General features: G+C 45.0%; 1 protein-coding gene and 1 long non-coding RNA gene across 2 annotated transcripts in view; one reads left to right on the forward strand and one right to left on the reverse strand.

Moving 5' to 3' along the window:
* LOC143821404 (uncharacterized) overlaps positions 1 to 25,771 on the forward strand; it is a 64,467-nt gene that overhangs the window by 18,980 nt on the left and 19,716 nt on the right. The gene's annotated exons all lie outside the window — the stretch shown is intronic.
* Positions 1 to 25,771, reverse strand: part of MEGF9 (multiple EGF like domains 9) — an 84,410-nt gene that overhangs the window by 4,683 nt on the left and 53,956 nt on the right. Inside the window, exons 2-4 of the mRNA XM_077305316.1 lie at positions 23,291 to 23,492; positions 2,753 to 2,892; positions 168 to 311 (exon numbers count right to left, since the gene is read on the reverse strand). Of these exons, the coding sequence (XP_077161431.1) occupies positions 168 to 311; positions 2,753 to 2,892; positions 23,291 to 23,492 (486 nt within the window). The remainder of the gene's footprint in view (positions 1 to 167; positions 312 to 2,752; positions 2,893 to 23,290; positions 23,493 to 25,771) is intronic.

A 25,771-nucleotide genomic window follows, 5' to 3' on the forward strand; every position in this document is an offset into this window, starting at 1 on the left:
GGGAGCTGAACAGATTCTGCCAGTCAGAGATGGACTCTCCGATCGCAGCAACTGCATTTTATTCATCTCGTGCTGAGATGGCCAAAGTGTTGCTCTCTAAATATACATGGAATACAATATCCATGCCATTTCTTGGTCAAATGTAAATTTTAAGAGAACAGGCTTACTTATATGACAGCTACCAGTGGAAAACACTGTAGAGCAGGGGCACCGGAGACACTCGTGGTGATGTGAGATATTTCGGTAGGTCTGGTCTTTACATTTTTCACAATAAGGACCTTCGGTGTTTCCCTGACAGTCCAGACAAATGCCTACAAAACAAAACAAACAAACAAAAACAGAAATGCAGAGGTTTATAATAGCTGAAGAGAATGAAGATGCTTAAGGATTAGATTTCAGGTGTAATGGGGTCTCCCACTCGTCATATCCTGAGACTGGACTTTATACTTCCAGAACAGATCACCAAATGCATGTTTGGTCTCTCTCTTTATTTGGCAGGTGCGACCAAACTGTGGCTCTCCAGATGTCCATGGATTACAATTCCCATGAGCCCCTGCCAGTATGATAGCAGGGGATCATGGGAATTGTAGTCCATGGACATTTGGAAAGCCACAGTTTGATTACCCCTGCCATACAGTATATATCTCCAATTAAAAAAAAATACCATTGATGCTCCAGGCAGCCATTAGAGGGCACCCAAAACACATCTATAAATTTTCCAAATACCCAGTATATGAAGCCCTGACCTGGATAGTAAAGGCTAGCTCAATCATGCCAGATCTTAGAATCATAGAATTGGAAGGGATCTCCAGGGTCATCTAGTCCAACCCCCTGTACAATGCTGGACACTCACAACTACTTGCCCATCCACAGTGACCCCAATTTCATGCTCAAGTGATCCCCACCCCCACTCAAAATCTCCAGAAGCTAGCCTGGCCTGGAGGAAATTCATATACAATCCCACAATGGCGATCAGCAATTCCCTGGGTATGCAAGGAAGGGTCCCAAGAGACAAACACTGGCCCATCCCTTCCTGCCCACCCACTCACAATCTGCCCAAGTTCATAAAATCTTGGAAGCCAAGCAGCAGTGGCCCTGGTCAACATTTGGATGGGAGACCACCAAAGAATACCAGGGTTGTGATATCAAGGCTGGCAACGGCAAGCCACTTCTGAATATCTCGTGCCTTAAAAACCCTACAGGATTCACCGAGACCTGAGGGCAACAACAGCAAAGCATATGCAAATGAATATATACATCTCCTTATTGACTTTACAGTGTGTAACATGAAATGACACATGCAGGCTTTCTGTGGACGTATTTCTCTCCCTGCAGAAGTTGTTAACAAAGTTGTTAGCAAAATGTGATGGGCTCAACTGTTTTGGGAGCAAGTCACCAGAGGTGGCTCTGGGGTACGCTAGCTAGCAAGTCCTGCCTGAGCCAAGCATATATAGATTTCTAGAAATGGCACAGAGTGTTTTTTAAGTGTTGATGTGTTTAGTAAGGGGACATCACCATGTTTTCTTGTGTTTTTTTGTGTGTGATTTTTATGTCCTAGTTTTGATATTTTAATGGGTTTTTAAAACTATGGACCATTGTAACCTGCCACGAGTCGGTTCCGGGAATGGCGGGAATAAAAATCCAAAAATAAATAAATAAAATCTTGTCACTGTGAGGTTTGGAGAGCATCCCCTGGGAGTTTAGGCCATCAGCTATAGTGGGGGGGAGAAGAAGACTGACTCAGGTCAACATTTTAGCACCCCCTTGGGGAAGTGAACTGTCTATTTGGGACTTTTGCAGAGGGAAGGGAGAGGTCTCGCCAGTCACCCTGTCCTTAGGAGGCCAAACACTGCCCCTGACACAAATGCCAGTTGTTGAACTCTGGTTCTGGATTCTGCGCTCTGAGCCGGCTGGCTCCTCCTCAGCATTCCTGGCTCCAGAGGCTTCTCCCAATGTCTGTTCATCTCTCCCACTCTCCTTCCTTTGTTTGCTTGCTATCAATATCTTTCTCTCTCGCCTCTTTCATCTTCCTTTCACCGACCACCAGTGCTCCTTTTATCCCTTACTCCTAATCTACTTCCTCCCTACAAGGTTACTTCAACCCCGTTCATCTGCTCAGTGTCCCAGCCACTCCACCATGACCCGGCTCCCAGCCAAGCGTCTGACCATGCATGGCATGGCTCAACCAGGGGTGCCTTTCTGAGCTCCTGTCACCCCAGGGAACCTGGCATCTGGGCCCCCATTCAGTCACCGGCTTCATGAGATGGACGGGGAACCAACTGTTCAGCAGCACAGCGGCTCCCCACACCAGGAACTCCTGTTGGGTCACGCTGGCTGAGCTTGCAATGGGGTTCTCAGGCTGTTGCCGGATTGCTTCGGGGCTCCCCCTTGCAGTTAGTAGGTTGGGGGGGTTGTCCTTCGGGGTGTGGAGGTGGAGAAGTCCAAGATCCCACTCAGGAGACCCAGGAGGGCTGTGGGAGGCCCGAACAGTCACAGTTGGTTTACGGCAACCCCATGACCCTGTTATTCCTTGGAAGTCTCCCAGCCAAATACTGATTAGGGTTGATCCTGCTTAGCTTCAAAAATCTGATGAGAGTAGCCTGGGCAATCCAGATCAGTGTGGTCGATTTATGCATACATTTTTACCACGCGTTCATAAAATAATGATCCACAAAATCTCACAGAAGAAGAGAACCCCGTTCTCTACCCTTCCATTGCCTTATTCCTCCCACCCTGCCAGCCCTTGCTTTACCAGTTTCACGATTGCAGTTCTTGGAATGGTTATTGCACGAACACGGTTCACAAGTGCTTTTGTTGAACTTGGAATACCCTTCTTGACATTCGGTACATTTCAGACCCGTCACTCCAGCTTTACATAGACATCCTCCGGAGCTGTATAAGGAAAGAGGAGAAGAGGTAGAAAGATGAATTGTGGACACATTACCTTCTCTGGAGCAGTCTTACTGGAAAGAAGGAACCACTGCAGAAAGGGATCTGGAGCCAAAGTGGAATTTTGCCTTCTGAAGGCCACACAAAGCTGCCTTATATTAAGTCAGAGTGTTGTCCTGTCAAACCATGACTGTTTACTCCAGCCTTTTTGAACCCTTTGACCATGGAGGAGCTCCTGAAATATTTTTCAGGCTTCGAGGAGATGGAAGTGATGTCAGTTGGCCACGCCTCCTTGCCATGACTGAGGAGGACTGAGGGGGAGACAGAAAGGAGTTGGTCTGAGGCAGGAGCATGTTTCAGTCTTTGCCCCCCTTTCTCAGGCATCAACCACCAGGAATTTGGGGGTGACCTTTGATGCCTCACTTACCATGGAGACTCAGATCATGAAGGTAGCCCAAACAGCATTTTTCCACCTGCACCAACCTCGGCTTCTAGCACCCTACCTGTCCTTGGACCATCTGGCCACAGTAATCCATGCAATGGTCACTTCCAGACTGACCTTCTGTAATACGCTCTACGCGGGCCTACCCTTGTCTTTGACCCAGAAACTTCAGATGGTATAAAATGTGGCCGCCAGGTTCCTTACTAGGACTCCTTGGAGGGCTCACATTCAGGCAGTACTGAAACAACTGCACTGGCTACCAGCCTGCTTCCAGATCAAGTTCAAGGTTTTGGTTTTAATCTTCAAGGCTATACACAGCCTGAGTTCTACCTATCTGAGGGACCGCTTGTCTGCCTATGGCTCCCGCAGGGCTCTCTGTTCTGCCGGTAGGAATCTGTGGGTTGTCCCGGGGCCCCAGGAAATCTGCCTGGCCTTGGCCCCAGCCTGATATAACAAGCTAAGGGCCCTGACAAAACTGTCTAGGTTCCGCAGGGCCTGAAAGACAGAGCTCTTACACCAGGCATTTGGTTGAGGCTGGAAGGAGGGGGGGATTGACTGGAGTTTCAATCAAGGGTCCCACCCTAGCCGAGCATCCTGGGACTATAATTATAGCTTAAGAGTCGAATTACATTCTGGCTGGATTCAGTAGAGTTGGGTTGGGGTAGATTGTTTTCCGCCATCTTATGGGACACTATGTGTACTGTTCTGCTGTTTTAATGGGGTTTAAGGGATATAGTTTATGGTTTTAATTGTTAGCCACCTCGAGGTGACAAAAGTCGTGAGAGGCGGGATATAAATCCAAACATAAATAAATGAATATAAAAAGAATAATAATAAATGCAAGAGCACCACCCCAAGATCAATGCTGGAATGAGCTTGTGGCAGAGTCCATTAAGGCAGGATATAGGGCAAGCGTGGCCAAACTGTGACTCTCTAGATGTCCATGGACTACAGCTCCCATGAGCCCCTGCCAGCATGTTGGCAGGGGCTCATAGGAACTGTAGTCCATGGACATCTGGAGAGTCACAGTTTGGCCATCCTTGATATAGGGGAAAGGCTGGGGACCCCCTGGGGAGCTCTAGTGAACTCTGACCAGTACTGGCTGTCCCAAATTCTCCAGGCAGCAGTCTTTGCCACTATGGAAATTTTTAACTGGGGATTAGATCCTGGGATTTTCCAAACAGTATGCCTCTGCTTCACTATTCAGCTATAGGCTGTTCCCTAATGCAAGAGATAATTGGCTCAGCCCAGGATTCTTCATGATACCGTAGGAGAACCAGCGATGGAGATTCCAGCCTATATGTACCCTATGCTTTATGTACTCTATGCCGGTGGTCCCCGGGACCAGGCCGCAGCTCCCTCTCCCCGCCTCCCCAGGCCGCAAGCTTCTTTTTGCGGGAGGAGGGGGAGAGGGAAGTGCGGCTGCATGCGCGTTTGCGAAACCGCCGCGCATGCGGCCCACATGGCACAAACACGCATGCGCAGTCACCGGATCGCCCTCCCACACCCACCGGTCTGCAGCCTAAAAAAGGTTGCAGACCACTGCTCTATGCGGTCTATGAATACAGGATGCAGCCTTATATTTCATCAGGCCCTTGTTTGATCAAGGTCAGTACTGTCTGCTCTGACTGCCAGCAGAGCTCTAGTCTTTCACATCACCACTAGCCTTTTATCTTGGGATGCCTTGGACTGAACGTGGGACCCTCAGTATACCAAGCAAAGCTTACTGCTTAAGCCAGGGATCATACAAAAGCACCCCAGGGAGTAACGCAGCCTTTCTCGGAAATTCAGATAGCCACTGACATCACTAGAGGTCACTGGAGCTCATTTCCCCTGTTGCTCGACAAGCCTGGTCTCTTTCTCCACAATGGAAATAGTAAATGATCAATTAATTGATTGGCCGGCTCCCGTAGATTATTTCAGTGTCCACTTCTCTGAAGGGCCATGTCACCACTTCTGGGATTCCCTAAAGCCTGAAAAATATTTTAGGGGTTCCTCCACAATCAAAAGGTTGAAAAAGGCTGGCTTAAGCAGATGTATTTTTACCAGGTACTAGACCAGATCTAGCATAAATTCAACAAAGGTAGCATCAAGATTTTGATCACTATAAACATCACATATTTGCTAGGACTATGACATTTTGTCAATTTCTTTTGAACTATCAAGTCAAAACCACAGGTTTATTTTACTGACCTTGAGAGCATACCTACATGACAGCATCAACTGTCTAACTGATACCTGTTGAACTTTTGCTTTACCCACATAACACTCTTCCAGTACCATGCGAGAAGAGGCAGTTTCCTTTCCCATAAACAGCAGAGACTGCCTCTTAAAGACTAATGGGTTTATTGTGATCTAAATCAACTTCAGATGCATGTCATACACCAGGCTTTCTCAACCAGGGTTTCATGAAACCCTGGGGTTTCTTGATGGACTTATAAGGTGGGTGTTCATTAAAAAAGCTGTTAAACATTTATTGGGTGATATGGCCATATATGGTCGTGTCAGCCTGACCCCACCTCCTAAAACGGCCAATGATGGGCCTGGAGGGGGTAGGAAGGAGAGGGACCTAGGGTGGGTCTGTACACAGCTCTGCTTCCCAACCATATTCTGCTCCATCGTGCCAATTCTGGGGTTTCTCAATGCCTGAAGAATGTTTCAGCGGTTTCTCAAAAGGAAAAAAGGTGAGAAAGGTTGCCATACAAAAAGTGTGTGCTTTGGCGCTACAAGACTCTGTTGAATTTACTGGAACAAACTAACAAACTAACACAGAGGCCCCTCTAGAGTTCTCCTATGATTGCCTGTTGGAACATCTGTGTGCCTCAGCTAAATACAAAGAATGCTTTTTTAATTAAGACTATTGTTTAATATTCTTATGTAGGCAGAGGCTGGCCCTGAAGACAACCATTCGGTAGCTTCAGCTGGTACGAAAGCACAGCTGCTCATTTGTTAAGAGGAGTGCAAGCTGGTGAAAACGCACAACACTAGTGCTGGAGCAACTTGGCTGGCATAAATCCCTGCACCTCCTTAGGTCCTGCCAAGGCCCCTGCTGACAGTTCCTTATGATAATACCAGAGCAACAGAACTGGATCCAGGCAGGCATCACCCGAAAACCCATATTTACATAAGCAATATGGGCGCAGGGCGGTAAGGCAGCAGACATGCAGTCTGAAAGCTCCGCCCATGAGGCTGGGAGTTCAATCCCAGCAGCAGGCTCAAGGTTGACTCAGCCTTCCATCCTTCCGAGGTTGGTAAAATGAGTACCCAGCTTGCTGGGGGGTAAAATGGTAATGACTGGGGAAAGGAATGGCAAACCACCCTGTATTGAGTCTGCCAAGAAAACGCTAGATGGCGTCACCCAATGGGTCAGACATGACCCGGTGCTTGCACAGGGGATACCTTTACGCTACTGGAAAAAAAAAAAGAAAAATTAGAATTAGAATCATAGAACCGTAGAGTTGGAAGGAACCATACAGGCCAACCGGTCCAACCCCAGCCCAAAGCATCCAGAATAAATTCATGTCCAGCAGCTGGCAGTGAGAGGGAGCTCATCACCTCCTTAGGTAGCTGATTCCACTGCTGAATTACTTGGACTGTGAAATTTCCCTCCCTGTGACCTAGCCAGTGCAGTTCTACATATAATTTAAAGCCATGCCAGTGGGTCCTATCCTCTGCTTCCAGCCAGAACTACTCCCTGCCTCCTCCACATGACAACCTTTCAGATGTTTAAAGAAAGCCATCATGTCCCCTCTCAGCCTTCTCCAAGCTGAACATTCCCAAATCCCTCAGCCGTTCCTCATAGGGGCTTGGATCATCCTCGTCACTCTCCTTGGTACCCTCTCAGTTTTGTCCACATTCTTTTTGAAGTGAGGCCTCCAGAACAGCACACAGGACTCCAGGTGCAATCTGACCAATGCAGTATACAGACCATGCAAACATTCAATTACATTCAATTAAATCATCGAATCAATAAAGTGTTTCTGTACCCATCTTTAGACAAAGATGCAATTTTGCAGATTAAACATTTTTCCATCCATAAGGGACCCTCAAAGAATCCATTGAACTCAAGAAGACTTAAATAATCAACTTTGTTCCCAGAAAGTCAGCATTAAATTCACACTAGATTGCACCTCTTGCTTTTAAACTTCCCAGCCAAGAGATGGCAGGAAAGGAAGCAATTTAACTTTTTAAAAGGGGAATTGGTTGCTGGAAAGCTCAAACTTAATGCTTCTCTGGCAGGATGTCCCACTGGATATGACACAAAGCCTGTATGTATGCAAGAATTAAATCTTTCAGCAAGAGATTCCCCCCCCCCTCTTTTTGCCTCTGGTCAATGCATGTATAAAGCTCTTTACAACATCCTCTTTCATAGCTCCCATATAGCCCAGACTACTGAGCACTTTGCCAGGAAAAGGTCAACAATCTAAATGTGCATAACCCACACATGCACACTCACGGTACTGTTATAAGAGTGATTATGTCTTTTTTTATATTAATGTCCCCAAAGACAAAGGCTGACAGTTTCATGTCTGCAGACTGAACTGCTCTTTCATGGCAAGCATGAGCCAGCAACTTCCTTTACTTTTTAAAAGATTCCCCTCCTTCCCCAATTGTATATATTTGCTATTATTAAAGGCTCCCTATCTCTGCTTCTTCCTGAAAACTCAAAGTCCACTTTGGACACCACCAGTCCACATCCATGCCTTGGGCCACCAACAAGTTGCTTGTTCTGACAAGCTGTGGGATCGGCTTCTGTGAGTGACAAGTTTTGGCCGGCTGGTCATGTCCATAGGCTTTAAAAGAGCATGCAACGGTTTAGATGCATGGTAGTTTTACAGGGCCATGAAATCAACAGAATTGCACCCTTGCATCACAGTTAATGGGTTTTGAAAGGTGCAATTGTGTTCAGGACCACTTTCTACCTCTCCCAGGTGAGAAGCAGAGATGCAGCGGGAACATCCGTGGCACAGCAGCCACAGCCACTATCATGAGACAAAAGCTAAAAGACGAAACCTATTCAGCTTGAAGGAGCAAGTGATGGAAAAGACTATTTTCTGGCCAAGTCCCTGGAGCTGGTATGATATTAAGGCAACCTCCAGCAACCTCTGATAGGAAGCTACTTCCACATAGCAATGTGCAATTCAGCTCAGACAAGCTTGAAAAAACTTGAATCAATGCTGATTCAGGTTATTTAAAGACTTATCTGAACCAAATCACAATCCCCGTTAGTTTAAATGGGCTGAATCAGAGAAGCTCAAATTGATTCAGTCTTGATTTGGCTGAGGATCAGCTATTTGGCGGGGTCCTTTAAACATATTTAAACAGATACAATCTAATGCTGTGGGAGAGCCATATTTTCCAGGAATTTCCCAACCAAGAGTTGGTAAACCTGGTTAGGCACTTCCACTAAGGCAACACCAAATGTCTTCCAATGAACTGGACCTTGTGGCTCTAACCCCCTATGCGGTTTTGCACAGAATCAAATATGGCTGTTTAAGAAAATGAAATATTTAAGTTAAAAGAGTGGTTGGAATGTTAGGATATCTAGCATGTGAAAAATAAAGAGACAAAAAAATGTTATTGGAACTAAAAGGCTTTAGAGCAGGGGTCCCCAATGTGGTAGCCTGATGCCCACCAAGTGCTTTTAGAAAATAGGTGGGAGTCATTGGGCCTTCTGCCCAGCAAGGCTTCTAATTGGCTTTTTATGACTCGGACCACAAGATAATAAATTCTGATTCTGATTGGCTGCACAGATTACATGATATCTTGTTAAACAGAGCTTTTACCTGCAATGTTGAAGAGTTATTATTAGTTGGCTCCACCTCTACTGGCAACCATTTTGTGATTGACTCCACTTCCTACAGCAGCTATTTTGTGATTGTGCCCACCAACCTTTATCAGAATTCCAAAGGGGCCCACAGGAACCAAAAGTCTGGGAATCCCCTATTTACAGATAAGGAATGATAGAGGTGAACAGCTGCTAGTCATCTAACTGTAAACCATCAAAACTAAAGCAACAGTCCTGACGGATCCTGTCCATATTTATGACTTATCATGAGGCCTTATGTGTGCCACGTCCTGATAAATGACTTGCGACAACAGTGATTGGGCTGCAGAAATTTTGTGGAACATTAATCAGCATGTCAGTGACCAGTTCAGCTGTATACTCTGAGCTCTGCAATTCGGCTTTTTTAAGCTGTAACTTTGTTGAACTCTACCTTAGAATTTTGATATTTGGTTCTTCAACTGCAGACCCCTGTGCAGGCTATGATACTGAGCCACCTCTACAATAGGGGGAACAGAATAGGGTCTAAACTAGGGTTTCTTGAGAGCCTTGAGGTTTCTTGACAGCCCTGGAAGGGTTTCCTGAATAGGCAAGAGTTAATTTTTAAAAAATTAGTTAAACATTTGTCAGGTTATATAACCATATATGGTCATGCCAACCAGTCCTCACCTCCTAAAATGGCCAATGATGGGCCTGGAGGGGGTGGGAAGAGGAGGGACCTCAGATGAGTGTGTACACAGCTATGCTTCCCAACCATCTTCTGCACCATTTCTGGGGTTTCTGAAAGCCTGGAGAATGTTTCAGGGGTTTCTCAATAGTAAAAAAGCTGAGAAAGGCTGGTCTAAGCAGAAAAACAGCTCAAGATCCAAATCATAGACTCCGGAGCAAGATTGAAGGGTACATAGTGCCAGGAGTCTTGGTGACGGTATGCAATTCGGTTTCTGGGCAGTGCATAGATACCACCTGAAATTCTTGCATAATGGAAGAAAACAAGAGTTATCAACAATCAAACTAAACTATTTGAGCTGTAGTGTCACCCTGCTAGCTCTTCTAGTAACTGCCACTGCTTCATCTGTTACGTAAACAGGAATAACTATTGCGAGACATTTCATATTGAATAATTCTGAGCCAATCTTTTCACTATATTAAACTGGAACTTGGCAGAAATGAACTGTAGCAGTATACGGCAGCCCACTAAAAAAAAACTATTTTTTTCAGTTCTACAATCTTAGCCCCTGGAGGATGGGAAGTTGTGACTCTCTAATCTTAAGTTATTATTAGAGAGTGGGAAGTTATAACTCTAAATATTGAAAGATTTCATAATATAGTTTAAAATATATGTTATTGCCTGGCTATACAGAGAAAGAAAAAGCCTCCCCCCCCCCCCAAAAAGCACTTTCAGAATCACAGTAAGACTTAATGTCTGAAGCCGAATTCATTTTTGCCTCTGCGTGGCCTCGCAGAACGGTTGAACAAGCCTACAGAGAACTTACTGTACAAGACGATTCCATAGGGAAATATCAACGTCCATATTCACCAAGCTTCAATTGAGCTTTAATGGAAACATCATAACCTATATGTTGATTTTCAGGGCAATTAATCCGGACATTAGGAGACGGGGAAACCAAGAGGCAGAAATGCCTATTAACAAAATGGTTCAATTTCATCACTTTGCTCCCTGGGCCCATCTTGGCTATTTGAAACCATCTGAATTTAATAACACCCAACGTGTTCTGAGGAAGCCGCCCCCCCCCTTCCCGCCAAGCCCCAACATTATGCAATCCCAGCAAAGCTCCTTTTGTGGTGGTGGGGGCGGGCAAGGGGGAGGGAAGAAGGGCAGCTTTATTCCGAGAAAACAGTGGGGCATTGTGCATAAAACATTCCTTGCTTTATGCCCGCGAGTGGAATCCAGCTGCATGAAATCAGCCGAAGGAACTGAAAATACTCGAGAACTTTGAAGAGGCGTTTTGTAAAATGTCAAAAGGCAAGAGCCGTCTGGACAGCCTTACTGCCTCTGCTATATCAACCTACCAGCTGGGACTATTCCAGGCTAGCCTGAAATTACTATATGGATTACAGGGAGTTTGCTTTATATCAAAAACTTAGTTTGAAAATAGGCAGCTTACAAAGGATAAACATGAAAATGAATAACAGAACTAGCAGAAGGAAATGTTTCATCATCCTTCATTTTAGCACTGTCCTTCAATGCAGCTTTACTACGTTTTTTCTGCACTGTGATACAGCAAGAGAGTTGTCCAGCTTCCTGCTTCATCTAAAAGACTCCCGAGGAGCCAGGTTTGAAAGGGGGAATGGCTGGAAATCGATAATTTCTTGCACAATAAGATTCTAACTGCTACATCTCAATTGTAAAGTAGGACAGAAACATCTTGTTTTTATTGTGCTGCTCTCTCACCACTATGAACACAGTGTTAAAAAGCAAAATAAAAAAGCAACAGGGGGCCTTAAAGACCATTTATGCACTGGGAATTTCACTGCCCCAGCTCCCATGCAGGAGCACAAATTGGGGGCGGATGAGGTGCTTCAGGCCAAATGCCCCCCCTGTGGGTGCAGGAAGAGGTAGGGTAACCTGCCACGACTAAAACTCCAGCCTGCAACCCGGCATGAAACCTCCTGTGCTTAAACAGTCAAAGAGAGAAATAAGCAGGATTCAACATAATAAGTCAAATACTTGAGACAATTAAAAAGTCTTAACTTGATGCCTGAGAAAAACTTGGAAGTACGCAACATCTAGGAACATTTCAGAGGTGGAGTTCCACCAGCAAGAAGGCCCTGCCAACAGCTGCAGTCTGCTAACCTCCAAAGGCGGGAGCATTCAGAGTGAAGGTCAAGGGTATGGGAAAAATGGAGGGCGGCGTTAGAATCATAGAATAATAGAGTTGGAAAGGACCTCATGGGTCATCTAGTCCAACCCCCTACACTATGCAAGACACTCACTTCCCAATCGCTCATCTACTGTAACCTGCCACTCCTTTGCCTTCATAGAATCAGCCTCTTAGTCAGATCTAGCCTCTGTTTAAAAATTTTCAAAGATGGAGAACCCACCACCTCTTGAGGAAGCCTGTTCCACTGAGAAACTGCTCTAACTGTCATGAACTTCTTCCGGATGTTGAGACGGAATTTCTTCTGAAATAATTTCATCCCATTCGTTCTGGTCTGTCGCTCTGGGGCAAGAGAGAACAATTCTGCTCCATCCTCCATATGGTACCATTTTAAATACTTGAAGATGGTTATCAGATCCCCTCTCAGTCGTCTCTTCTCTAGGCTAGACAGACCAAGCTCCCCCAACCTTTTTTCATACGTCTTGGACTCCAAACCCTTCACCATCTTTGTTGCCCTCCGCTGGATACGCTCCAGTTTGTCAACATCCCTCTTCAACTGGGGTGCCCAAAACTGAACACAGTACTCCAAGTGAGGCCGAACCAGAGCAGAGTAAAGCGGTACCATCACCTCCCATGATCTGGACATGGTATTCTGCTTGATACAGCCCAAAATCCCATTTGCCTTTTTAGCCACTGAGTCACACTGCTGATTCATGTTCAATGTATGGCCTATTAAAACTCCTAGATCCTTTTTGCACATGCTACTGCCAAGACAAGTCTCCCCCATCTTATATTGGTGTATTTGGTTTTTCCTACCTAAATGCAGGACTTTACATTTGTCCCTATTGAACTTCATTTCATTCAGTTTAGTCCACTTCTCGTGCCTATCAAGATCATCCTGTATTCTGTTGCTGTCTTCAGCTGTGTTTGCTACCCCTCCCAGTTTAGTATCGTCCGCGAATTTAAGAAGTATCCCCTCTAATCCCTCATCCAAACCATTTATAAATATGTTGAACAACATAGGCCCCAGGACAGATCCTTGGGGTACTCCACTTGTCACTCTTTTCCAAGAAGATGCTGAACCATTAACAAGTACCCTCTGGGTACGATTTGTCAACCAGTTATTGATCCACCTGACAGAATTAGGATCCATACTACATTTTACCAACTTGTGAACAAGAATATCATGTGGAACCTTATCAAAAGTTTTACTGAAATCCAGATAAACTATGTCCACGGCATTCCCCTGATCCAGCAAGGTAGTCACTTTCTCGAAAAAAGAGATAAGGTTGGTCTGACTTGTTCTTGCGAAACCCGTGTTGAGTCTTAGAAATCACAGCTCTCAGTTCCAGCTGCTCAAGGACCATTTGATTATTTGTTCCAAAATTATGCCAGCTACAGATGTCAAGCTGACGGGTCGATAATTACCCGGATCCTCCTTTTTCCCTTTCTTGAAGATGGGGACAACATTTGTCCACCTCCAATCATCTAGCACCTCACCTGTTCTCCAAGTATCAAAAATAATGGACAGAGGTTCAGAGATGACATCTGCAAGTTCTTTTAGTATCCTTCAATGCAGTTCATCTGGCATTTTTTGAGAACAATTTTTCCAATGGATAATATGGGGGAGAACTAAAGAAATCCTTGATTTCTCTTTTTAAATAGTTCTGAAGAAAAGGGTTTCACATTCAAAATTTATAGTATGATGCACAAGCTGGAAAATTTGGGTGAAAAAATACTCATTCTGAGGACATATATAACATTTTCTGGATGTCTTTTGTTAACATCGAAATAATTTTGGCAACCATTAATAGGCTATGCTGTGTGGATGATAATACATTATTAAAGAATTCAATGTTTTTAGCATTATAAAAGTTGAACTTAATAACCAAACATGCTGTTAGGACTACCTGCTGTGACTTATGTTCACTACAGATTTCTTTTGAGCTCCAACTTTTATTTTTTGCTACATCAAAAATTTAAAAAAATACATGTGCTAGAGTAGCACAGGGGGTGCAGCAATTTGTAAGACTTTAAAATTCCATAAGCCAAAGAGTACAATTAAGTTATAAGTCATGCATTTAATGCTGGGCAGTCAGTAGAATTAATTTACCTTTGACACATATTGTAAATAGAGTATAGCACCCCTTTTCAAGGACCAATTCACCTGCGCTGGCTACATCCCCAGATCAATGGCTCTGGGTAAGGTGGCAGATTTCATTGTATAACACCGCTATTCATGGATCCTACTGTATTACATATGGGTCTTGGTAAACCACTTTGATTATGAAGCAGGACAGAAATAATTTAAAAAAATTAAAACCCATATTTAGAGCAACAGTCATGCACCCTGAGCCTTCAAAGAATGACAGGTTTTCTGGGCGGAAATACAAGGACTTTTTAAGTTCAGTGACCCATCTGCGTTTGTCAGTGCTTATCTGAGACAGGAAGCATTGATCTTGCCTCTGGGGGAAAGAGACTGAACAACAAAAATCAATTATTTAAAACAGAGTAAAATCAGTTACGTGAATATCTCTTTTCAAAAAACAGCCCAGACTTTAACCATTTTTCCCTTGAGGATGCTGCTGTGCATGGGGGGTGATGGCAGGAGGCAGTAAGGGGGCCACCCTCCCTCCTGTCTGGCCACTGATCTGATGGAGACTTGCATGGTTTCATTGTGGCGAAGCCCCTGCAATGGTATAGGACAGGGATGGCCAAACAGTGGCTCTCCAGATGCCAATGGACTACAATTACCATGACCCCCTGCCAACTGCCAATTGGCCATGATGGCAGGGACACATGGGAATTGTAGTCCATGAACTTCTGGAGAGTCACAGCTTGGCCACCCCTGGTATAATGCAAAACACGAGTGGTCCATATGATTAAGAAGGTACTGTGCTATTCTCCTACACAGGCTAAAAGGTGATCTGTAAGTTGCACAAAAACACATTTATTAGCTTAAAGCCCTTTACAATATTATATCTTGCTGCATTTTATGGTGGTTTCACAGCAACACTGAGATTTAGCAATACCACTTTTCAGACAGTAGCCAATGGATGTTACATCTCAAGGACTCAAAGAGTGTGGCAAGCCCAAAGAAAGGTAAGGAAATGTATATGGGGAGGGGATTGTTATTTCACTGCACAATCTGTGCTTACAGTAGATCTTTCTAATGGGAACAATTTAATTCAGGAAGCCAGTATGGTCTAGTGCAGGGGTAGTCAAACTGCGGCCCTCCAGATGTCCATAGACTACAATTCCCAGAAGCCCCTGCCAGAAATGCTGGCAGGGGCTCATGGGAATTGTAGTCCATGGACATCTGGAGGGCCGCAGTTTGACTACCACTGGTCTAGTGGTTATACTGTCAGACTAGGATTTGCAGAACCTAGGTTCTAATCCTCACTCTGCCATGGGGGACTTTGGCCAGTTTCATAAATATAGGAAACAAATAAAATACATTACAGTCAACAACAAAAGCATTAAGCAAACATAGGAGTGTCAGTGCTGTTCTCGCAACACAGTGGGAAAATACCGGATACAAAATAGGAATCTTGATTTAAATAATCTCCATATCATTATTTCCTGGGAGACTTAAATCCTCTTGACTTGGTCCTCATGGGGACAACATACAGCATCTCATAAGATGTACTAATGACATTTAAAAATGTGCCACAAAGACTGTTTATGCACTGGAGGTTTCATGCCAGGCTGCAGGCTGGAGTTTTAGTTGTGGCAGGTTGCCCCACCTCTTCCTGCACCCACACAGGGGAGCATTTGGCCCGGTGTGCCTCATCTGCCCCCGATTTGTGTTTCTGTACAGGAGCTGGGACAGTGAAGTTCTAGTGCATAAACAATCAAAGGCTGATAAATACTGGCAATTATCAAAAGAATGCAGATAAAGATCTACAATTCACTTTTTGGCAATAGCAGCCAACAGTAAAATAAGAGACTGAAAATCTGCAAATGCCTTCAGTCAAGCAAAATAAAAGACTTAAAGACTCACAACAATCTTTGGCTGTGACTCACAAAAGTCTTTACGGTGCCACTGGATTTTTATATCATTCTACTACAATAGGCTAACAGAGCTTTTCCTTTTTGATCAATCAATCAATATTTAAATTCAAAGACAGTATTTACTGCTGTGGTCCAGAGCCAGAGTGGGATAGGACCCTCAGAGGACATCCCGGCTACGCCCAAGGATCAAACTAAGTCAGGACCTCCAAGAGAGAATCCCTCAAGCCATGAGGAGGCTGTACTCAGACTGCTGACGGAGGTGGCAAACCCAGAGCCCCCTAACCAAATCCATCCACCTCCACAACCTAAAGAACAAAGAAAGTTACAAACTTGAGCTCAAGCCCAGATCAGAAGACAGAGTGTATCTGGACAGTCCGGAGCATCCAAATACCAAGGTTCTGCTCGGGAGAAGGGATCCGAGCTCAGAGTTTCCCCCAAGTCAACAGGAAGGGTGGAGCAACCAGCCTCTCTCTCTAAAGATTCCTCAGTTGCACTCAGAGGTTGGCAAGTGTATTTCTCAGTGTCCAGCTTGGTTTCGGCATGGACAGCTCCACAGCTGATCAGGTGGTAAACTCTTCTCTGACTCCCATATCCCTTGGACAGCTCCCTATGCAACCACCAGCCACAAATCCATTCCCATTCCCCCAGCATATCTTTAACTTAAATTGCAAACACAAAAACTAGAGCTTTTTACAACTACAAGATACTGCAGAAGAAATAAAATGCAGACAAACACCAGTCGGAACAAGAATTTTGAGCAAAGCAGAAGGGGGTAGAGGAGTAGCACTCAAACAGTGATCACCCAATGAGACAGGGTAAAAGTAAAAATAGAATCCTAGAGTGGAAAAGGGCCTTACAAGCCATCTAGTCCAACCCCCTGCTCAATGCAGGATCAGCTTAAAGGATCCAGGATAAGTATCTGTCCAGCTGCTACTTAAAGACCACCAGTGCCTATTTCAATTCGTGAAATATTAGAGAGTCAAACCTGTTGGCACTCTGGGCTTTCAGGAAAATAAATGGAAGCGGAGGATTTGGCCTAAGCTGTATAAACCAGGGGAAGGGAGAACATCTCTGCGAAACGAAAAGGAGATCTGGGAACAAGGAAGGTAACCTTTGAAAAATGAAAGGGGATTCTGACCCACACTTGTAATGCTAATCCGGCTGTCAGCATTCAAAGAAAACAGGCTGTTTCATGGTGACTTTAAAAGAAAAGGCACAAATTAGCCTTTGAAGAGCACTGTGTGGGTGTCTTATTACACAGGCTGGAACCAAGAAGGCAAAAATAGCCAACATGAGAAAAGGCAGTGAACTGAATAACTGCTTAAGACGCAACACAAAAATGATGTCCCGTTCAGAAGAGATACACACCCACCCCACTCTCCTTTGACAATCCTGTGTTTGTTTCTTTAATGGCCTTTGATTATGTCGGCAACAGAGCCCATCCACAGCGACAGCTTGTCAGGTCAATGTTCATTTCAGAGATCAGGCTGACGCTACAGGAAGGGACTTCTATTTCTCCCCTCCACATCCCCCACTAGAGACTTCATTAATAATTAGCCCACGGGGCAGTGTGTGTGTATGACAGACTATTTGGTCCAGGGCAGGCGTGCGGCAGAATTTTATACAAACACACACACATCTTTTCAAAGGCAATACACAACAAACCTTCTGCAGTGCCTGGGGTAAAGCTCCAATGCTCAACATAGGCCACAGCTGCGTCAACACGAGGGATGTGAGACGCCAGCGTTTCGCTTGGAAAATCCCAGCTTCTGGCATGAAGAACCAGCTTGGTGTAGAGCAGGGGTGGGCAAATTGTGGCATTCGCTGGCAGGGGATCATGGGAATTGTAGTCCATGGACATCTGGAGGGCCACAGTTTGCCCACCCCTGGTGTAGAGGTTAAGAGGGGCAGCTTCTAATCGGGAGAGCTGGGTTTGATCCCCCAGTCCTCCACATGGAGCCAGCTGGGTGACTTTGGACTAGTCGCAGTCCTGTATACCAGGGGTAGTCAACCTGTGGTCTTCCAGATGTCCATGGACTACAATTCCCATGAGCAAAGTTTTTAGCAATTTTTTTTGCTCATGGGAATTGTAGTCCATGGACATCTGGAAGACCACAGGTTGACTACCCCTGCTTTGCAGGATCAGAACCAGCCATCACAGATTAAATAAGTATTTATCCCCTGTTGAAAACTGAAAAAAGTATTCTTATATACAACTGTGTGTATCTCTATGCTGACCCCTGAGGAAGATCAGTATGATCGAAATGCATTAGGTCTGAACTTGTTGGCATTTGTGGTGAACACACTGATGTTTTATGTTTGCCTAATACAGATAGGGAAGAAATGGAGGTAGTGACAGATTTTATTTTCCTGGGCTCCAAGGTCACTATTATAAAGGTAGCAAAGTTTTTACTAGCAATTTTAAATGAAAATCTTTTACGATAGATTTTACATCTGAAACTGTTTGAAATTTTCATTTTATGCTTTGCAATTTTATGCCAATAAAGGTACTCTGATTCTGATTCCCATGAGCCCCTGCCAGCATTTGCTGGCAGGGACTCATGGGAATTGTAGTCCACAAACATCTGGAGGACCACAGGTTGACTACCCCTGTGGTATACAGCTGTTCTCACTCAGCCCCACCTACTTCACAGGGTGTCTGTTGCGGAGAGAGGAAGGAAAGGAGACTGTATGCTGCTTTGAGACTCCTTTGCGTGGCGAAGAATGGGGTATAAAACCAACTCTTCTTCATGAGTCCTCCCAATAGGGAGGAAACTAATTACCTTTTTGCCCAAAGGTAACAAAAATTGCATAGCATTGTTCTAATTGAAAAGGATGCCTTTTTAGCATCCACTGCATGAAAACATGTAAATACTGATGTGGTAGACTGGACTGTATGGTTCAGTCTGCTGTGTTACCCCATTTCAAAATGCTCCGCCCGTTTACGGCAACACCCCGTAAAACAACCAAACACACACATCTGAACTAGCAAACTGGGGCTTTGTACCCAAGAAGTGCCCCCAATTACTTGACACACATAAGGACACATTCTTCAGATGCTGCAGGACAGAGAAGGAGGAATCTAAGATCCTAGGGGACAAATTACACAGCACCTTTTTTAAGCAAGCTGAATCCAGGTTTCCCAGAGCTGACTTGCTTTCCCCACAATTGTACGACAGCTGTGCAGAGCATGGTTTCTAAAGCCTGGAGTGGCCCAATTCAGCTTGGGACCTTGACACAGAGGGAGGATTTGCTCTCTGCCCCAACCATGGCATTTTTCCACCGCACATGGAGTATTCCATGAAGCTCCAGCCTTTCCCAGCAGGGCTACTGCATCGGAAAAATGTCATGGAAGAAAAGGCAGAAGAGCAAGGGTCCCTCAGACTTTTATACTACATCCCCCGTGGCTGCTTTATGGCTCTGTGGAAACTGAGCTGCATCTAACTAATCCAGCCTTTCTCAACTTTTTTTACCACCGAGAAACCCCAGAAATATTCTTCAGGCTTCGAGAAACCCCAGAAGTGGCACAATCCCACAAAATATGGTTGGGAAGCATAGCTGTGGACATGCCCAACTGGGGCCCCTTCCCCTTCCCATCCCTTCCGGGCCCATCACTGGCCATCTTGGGAGGAGGGGGAAAGTCGACATGACCATATATGATCATATTGCCTAACAAATGTTTAACAAAGTTTAAACAGATATATAAAATTAACTCCCATCCATTCGGGAACCCCCAGGGCTGTCACAAAACGCTGGATGAGAAAGCTTGAACTAGTCGAAAGAAGCATCACGTGGTTTGGCCCAGAGTCTCAATACGCAGGGGGAGTGGCTCAACAGACAGCTAATGAGACAGAAATCACAAAGGTTCTTAAGTGAACAGTAGGATGCATGCTTTAGGATGCTTTGGGCTGAACCTGCGTTGAGCAGGGGGTTGGACTAGATGGCCTGTATGGCCCCTTCCAACTCTATGATTCTAATAACGTACACTTTGTAGGCAGAAAGTCCCAAGTGCAGTCCCAAGCACCTCTTACTTAAAAAAAACCTCTTACTCTGCTTGAGATTCTGTAGAACTGCTGTCATTAACTACAACCCTAACAACCTGGATCTACTTGACTTCTCAAAAGTCCCCTGGTTCACTTTAATCTCACTTTAATCTGAGATTAAAGGATCTCAGACAACAGGTTCTGGGAAAGGCCCTTTCCTGCCTGAGGCTTCAAAGAGGTGCTATCAGTCAGAGATACTTACAGATTGTCCATAGGTTGGAGAGAGTGGGTCAAAAGGGCTTTCTCTCTCTTTTCTTGAATAGTAGAACTGGGGAGGGGGGCACCCTATGAATTGGCAAAGGCCTTTGGAATTGGAAAGATCAGGCTTTCTCAACCAGGGTTTCATGATACCCAGGGGTTTCCTGACAGCCCCAGGAGGGTTTTCTGAATGGGTGGGAGTTACTGTTCTATATATTTATTTATTTAAAAAAATATATATTTGTTAAACATTTATCAAGTGGTATGAACACATTGACCCGTTTACCCCCCCAATGGCCAATGATGGCACTAGAAGTGGTGGGAAGGGGAGGGCCCCCAGGGATGCATGTTCACTGCTATGTTTCCCAACCATATTCTGCACAATTGCACCACTTCTGGAGTTTCTCAAAGCCTGAGGAATGTTTCAGGGGATTTTCAATAGTAAAAAGGTTGAGAAAGGCTGCAATAGTTGAGGAAGGCTGGAAGTACTTGGTCTATTTAGCCAGGAGAGAAGACAACTAAGTGGTGATATGATAGCCATCTTCAAGTACTTGAAGGGCCATCACAAAGCATGGAGTGGAGCTGTTTTCTGTTGCCCCAGAGGGTCAGAGGAGAACCAATAGGATGAAATTAATTCAAAAGAATTTTTGACTAAATCCCCAGAAGAAGTTCCTGACACTTAGAGCGGTTCTTCAGTGGAACAGGCTTCCTTGGGAGGTGGTGGGTTCTCCTTCCTTGAAAGTTTTTAAGCAGAGGCTAGATAGCCACCTCAGAGACATGTTGATTCTGTGAATTTAAGCAGATTGTAAGTGGCTGGGCAGAAGAGATTCTGTCAGTGCTTGGCTCTTGTGGCCCTTTCTTGCAAACCCAGGGAAATGCCGATAGCCACTTTGAGTCAGGAGGTGAATTTCCTCCAGATCAGAATGGCTAGGGATTCTGGGTTTCTTTTTTTTTTGGGGGGGGGGGGGAGCATCATCTGGGCATGGAATTGGGGTCACTATGGGTAAGCAGGTAGTTGTGAATTTCCTGCATTTGCAGGGGGTTGGACAAGATGATCCAGGAGGTACCTTCCAAATCTATGATTCTATGATAATAGATTCAGGGAGGCATAAGAAGATACTACTTAGCTCAACAAATTGTTAAAACTGCTGAATTTGCTACCAGAGGACATAGAGATGGCCACAAGCACAGGCAGATTATCAAGGGTCTTAGAATGAATCACAGAGGAGAGGTCCATGCAGCAGCTACTAGCTGTTGTGGTTAATAATAACAAAAACAACAACAAATGCATATGTATTTGTATCCTGTCCTTCCAAATGCTCAGGGTGGGTAACAGCATTAAAAATATAAAAAGATTTAAAAATTTAAACTTCATGCCTCAACTAAAATCTCAGGGGGGTTAGGTTGGTAAGAACCTACTTTCCATCCCTTTTCCCCTAGTGGTGAGGCCAGCTTCCACGGTGAATGGTGTTTTTGGCCTCAACCATAAGCCCCACTGGAATAGCTCCATTGTACAGGCCCTGCAGAACAGATTTAGGTTACCAAAGGGAGCCTCCATGTTTAGAGGCCATAAACATCTGAATACCAGTCCTAGGAAGCCCTGAACTCTCTGCCCTGTTTGCAGCATCCTCAACAGGTGAAACACTGTGTGAGACAGGATGCTGGACTCACCACTGTTCTGATCCAGCAGGGATCTTCTTATGAGGACACAGAACAAAAAGGAACAACATTCTGAATCAGCGTAAGGCAGCTTTATAAATTGAAGTGTACATGTGGACCTGCCTCAAGACATGGGCATGAGCATTTCTTCTGTCACTCATTGATTCATTTTACTTTCATATCCACGACAGAGGCCTGACTGTAAAAAAAAAAAAAAAAAAGATCTGCCTAATGTCCTAATGCAGCCTTTCTCAATGTTTTTACCATTGAAGAACCCCATAAGTGGTGCAGAATATGGTTGGGAAGGATAGCTACATACATGCCTACCCAGGGGTCCCTCTCCCTCCAGGCCAATCACTGGCCGTGGTGGGGAGGTCTGACATGACCGATGACAATTTAATGTCATTGTTAAACATGACATGTTTAACAAATTTTATATATACAAAACCTTGGTTGAGAAAACGTGTCCTATTGGTACATATTATTTGTTGTTGTTGTTATGTGCGAAGTCGTGTCCGACCCATCGCGACCCCATGGACAATGATCCTCCAGGCCTTCCTGTCCTCTACCATTCCCTGGAGTCCACTTAAGTTTGCACCTACTGCTTCAGTGACTCCATCCAGCCACCTCATTCTCTGTCGTCCCCTTCTTCTTTTGCCCTCGATCGCTCCCAGCATTAGGCTCTTCTCCAGGGAGTCCTTCCTTCTCATGCGGTTGCCAAAGTATTTGAGTTTCATCTTCAGGATCTGGCCTTCTAAGGAGCAGGCAGGGCTGATCTCCTCTAGGACTGATTGGTTTGTTCGCCTTGCAGTCCAAGGGACTCGCAAGAGTCTTCTCAAGCACCAGAGTTCAAAAGCCTCAATTCTTTGACACTCAGCCTTCCTTATGGTCTAACTTTCGCAACCATACATTGCAACTGGAAAGACCATAGCCTTGACTAGATGCACTTTTGTAAGTAGGGTGATGTCTCTGCTTTTTAGGATGCTGGTACATATTATACAGCTTCCTAATGTATTCTTTAATGTTCCAATCCAGGTCATTCTTTATCGGATGTATTATACTGTTTCTATTGCACTGTTTTTAAACAAAAGCAAACTACATACAAAGTAAATAAATAAGATTACCAAGGAGCCTATCAAATCCAGAAAACAGGAGAAGCATGTTCAAATTCGATAGATGTTACTGGGGTTTTTGTGTGTGCGTAAAATCTGAATTACCTGACGCTGGAAGGACAAATAGAAAACACCCTTCTGAATTTCACCATACCAGGCTCCCTGTACTGCTATTTTGTTAAAATGCAAATCTAACAGCAGCAGCTCTTTCTGGGCAAACAAGCCTTGTCCTGATATAAAACTAAACACATAGGACAATCCACCATGCAAAAGGGGCAGGGGGAGGATGGAAGAAACCTTCTCCTTACTTGTTGCAGGAAAGGGAAACAGCACCGAAGGGGTGACAGCCACACACAAGACAGCGCCCAGTGCTCAGCTGGGGATAGTAGCCGGCTTCACATCGGTCACACTGCTGGCCATGGTACCCCCTGTGGCACCTGCACTGACCGGTCGTCGTGTTGCATTCGTTCAGGCCCGCACTCCCAACTAAGCTGCAATTGCAGAAGACATCTGAAAAGAGGAACAAAAGAGGAACTGGATGTTAACATGGGACACTGTCAGATAGCATAGTCTCATTATTACGATTACTCTCAGGAATTTTCAGAAGATGAAATGGGAATTGCTCTTTTCAGTGGGATAGTAACTTCCCTGGTTCCTGAGTCTGGATCTCATTCTACCGCTCCATTTACCATCCATTATATTTCAATCCCATATTTCCTCCAAGAGGCCCAGAGCTTCCCTCCACACGCCTGCTTGCTCTCACCATTCTTCTCGCCTAAGGAGAAAAATGAAGAGCTGCCCGATCCCAAAACAGAGCAACCGTAGAAAAGGAACAGCCAGCAGTTGTATAAGAAGCTTCTTCAAAACCAAAGTCTCAGAAAGGTTCTTCTAAATATACTGTAAATTAAATTCAAAGTCTCAAATGGGCTGAAAGCTTCTACAGTAGGAGTGTGTAGGGACTTCCAGTGCTTGTTCACATAATGCTCATCTTGTTATTGTTGGGCTTGTTGTAAGCCACCTTGGATCCTGCTTGGGGAGAAAAGTAAGGGTGGGACTGAGGGAGAAAGAGGAAGGGTGAGACAGCAGGATGGGCTGCATGACCTCAGGCCACTGGAGAGGGAATCACAGCATTAAATGTTTCTTTGCACACAAAACGCCACACAGAGAAAACATCTCCAGCCACTGCCACCTCATTCCCCAGAGGCTGCAGACTAGGCCTGGCTTTGACCCTTTTGTTGTTGTTGTTGTTGTTGTTAGGTGCAAAGTTGTATCCAACCCATCATGATCCCATGGACAATGATCCTCCAGGCCTTCCTGTCCTCTACCATTCCCCGGAGTCCATTTAAGTTTGCACCTACTGCTTCAAATGACCCTCTAATCTCTAGCAATTAATGCAGATCAGCAAAGGCCCTGATGCTTCCTCAGCAGCAGACAACTGCGACCCGAGGCCATTCTTCCGACAACTCGTTACTCCACTTAAAACAATTGCATGCAACTAGCACTGATAAGGGGGATGCTGTGTATTTACTGCTGCCACCCAAGCCCATCCTGCAATGGAAACCCACTGGGGGGAAAGAGAATTGTGTTTCTGCTCTACCTGACTCCAGACGGGTTTCAAATTAAACTGGTCATAGTCCTAGCAGTGGCTCAGGAAAGTTCCAGACGGCCACAAATGTTGTCAGTCTTTAAGGTGCTCCCGGTCTCTTACTCTTCTCTGCCCATCTTGACCTTGCAGTACAAGTTGTCCTCCTTAAGAAGGGACAGCTTACAATAAGCCAGCAGCAAGGACAAGTGGCTCTGAAAGGATACCATTGTGCCCTAAAGCTGTTGGCTATGCAGAGGGCCCAGCTTACTGCAGAAGGCCAAGTTATTTTGCAGGAATCCCGACACCCCTGCTGGAAAAGCCACTGCTATTCAAAGTCAGTTTTTTTTCCCTCTTAGTGGCGTCAATTTAATCAGACCACTGGAGATGCTCCATACGGGTAGCTGCTTCAATCGCTGTAGATTACGTCTGGTCTCAGTCAAATGCCTGGCGGAAGAGCTCGTTTTTGCAGGCCCTGCGGAACTGTTTAAGCCCCGTCAGGGTCCTGATCTCCTCCGGGAGCTCGTTCCACCAGGTGGGGGCCAGAACAGAGAATGCTCTGGCCCTGGTCGAGACCAGGCGGACTTCTTTAGGGCCAGGGATCCTTAGCTGGTTGGTGGCAGTAGAGCGCAGAGCTCTTATGTATTGTTCTTCCTGTGTAAACTACCCTGAGCCTTCGGGGAGGGCGGTATATAAATATAATAAATAAATAAATAAATAAATAAAAGAAAGATACAGTGCAGTATCAACACCAATACTGACACCACTAACTTCAAAGCTACAGACAATCTCACATACAAAAAAAGAGAAAGATTAAAAGCATGGGTGATAACCCTAGGCTCTGTGGAATTCGACAGGGTAACTTTCACACTGCAAATTCATCCTTCTCTACAATACCATATGAGACAAGAAGGACTTGCATACCAGACAGAATGGAAAACCTGGCCAAACTTCCATTTATACTTATTTATTTATATTTATAAGCCACCCCTCTCCTCGCGGTCTCAGAGTGGCTTATACCAAGAGCTCAAGACCTCCTTTCACAGGCCAACCTAAAATATTACAACTGTCCCTAATTCACCTCCAGTCAAGCAACCTAGCTGAGTGAGAAGTTGAACCCAGAACTCCCCATTTCTGGTCTGACACTGAAACCACTGCACCTCTCCTGATCTCAAAAGAAGGCACGGTTAGCTATCAAGGCAATTTC

This window comes from Paroedura picta, chromosome 12 (assembly GCF_049243985.1).
Source record: "Paroedura picta isolate Pp20150507F chromosome 12, Ppicta_v3.0, whole genome shotgun sequence".
Lineage (NCBI taxonomy): Eukaryota > Metazoa > Chordata > Lepidosauria > Squamata > Gekkonidae > Paroedura > Paroedura picta.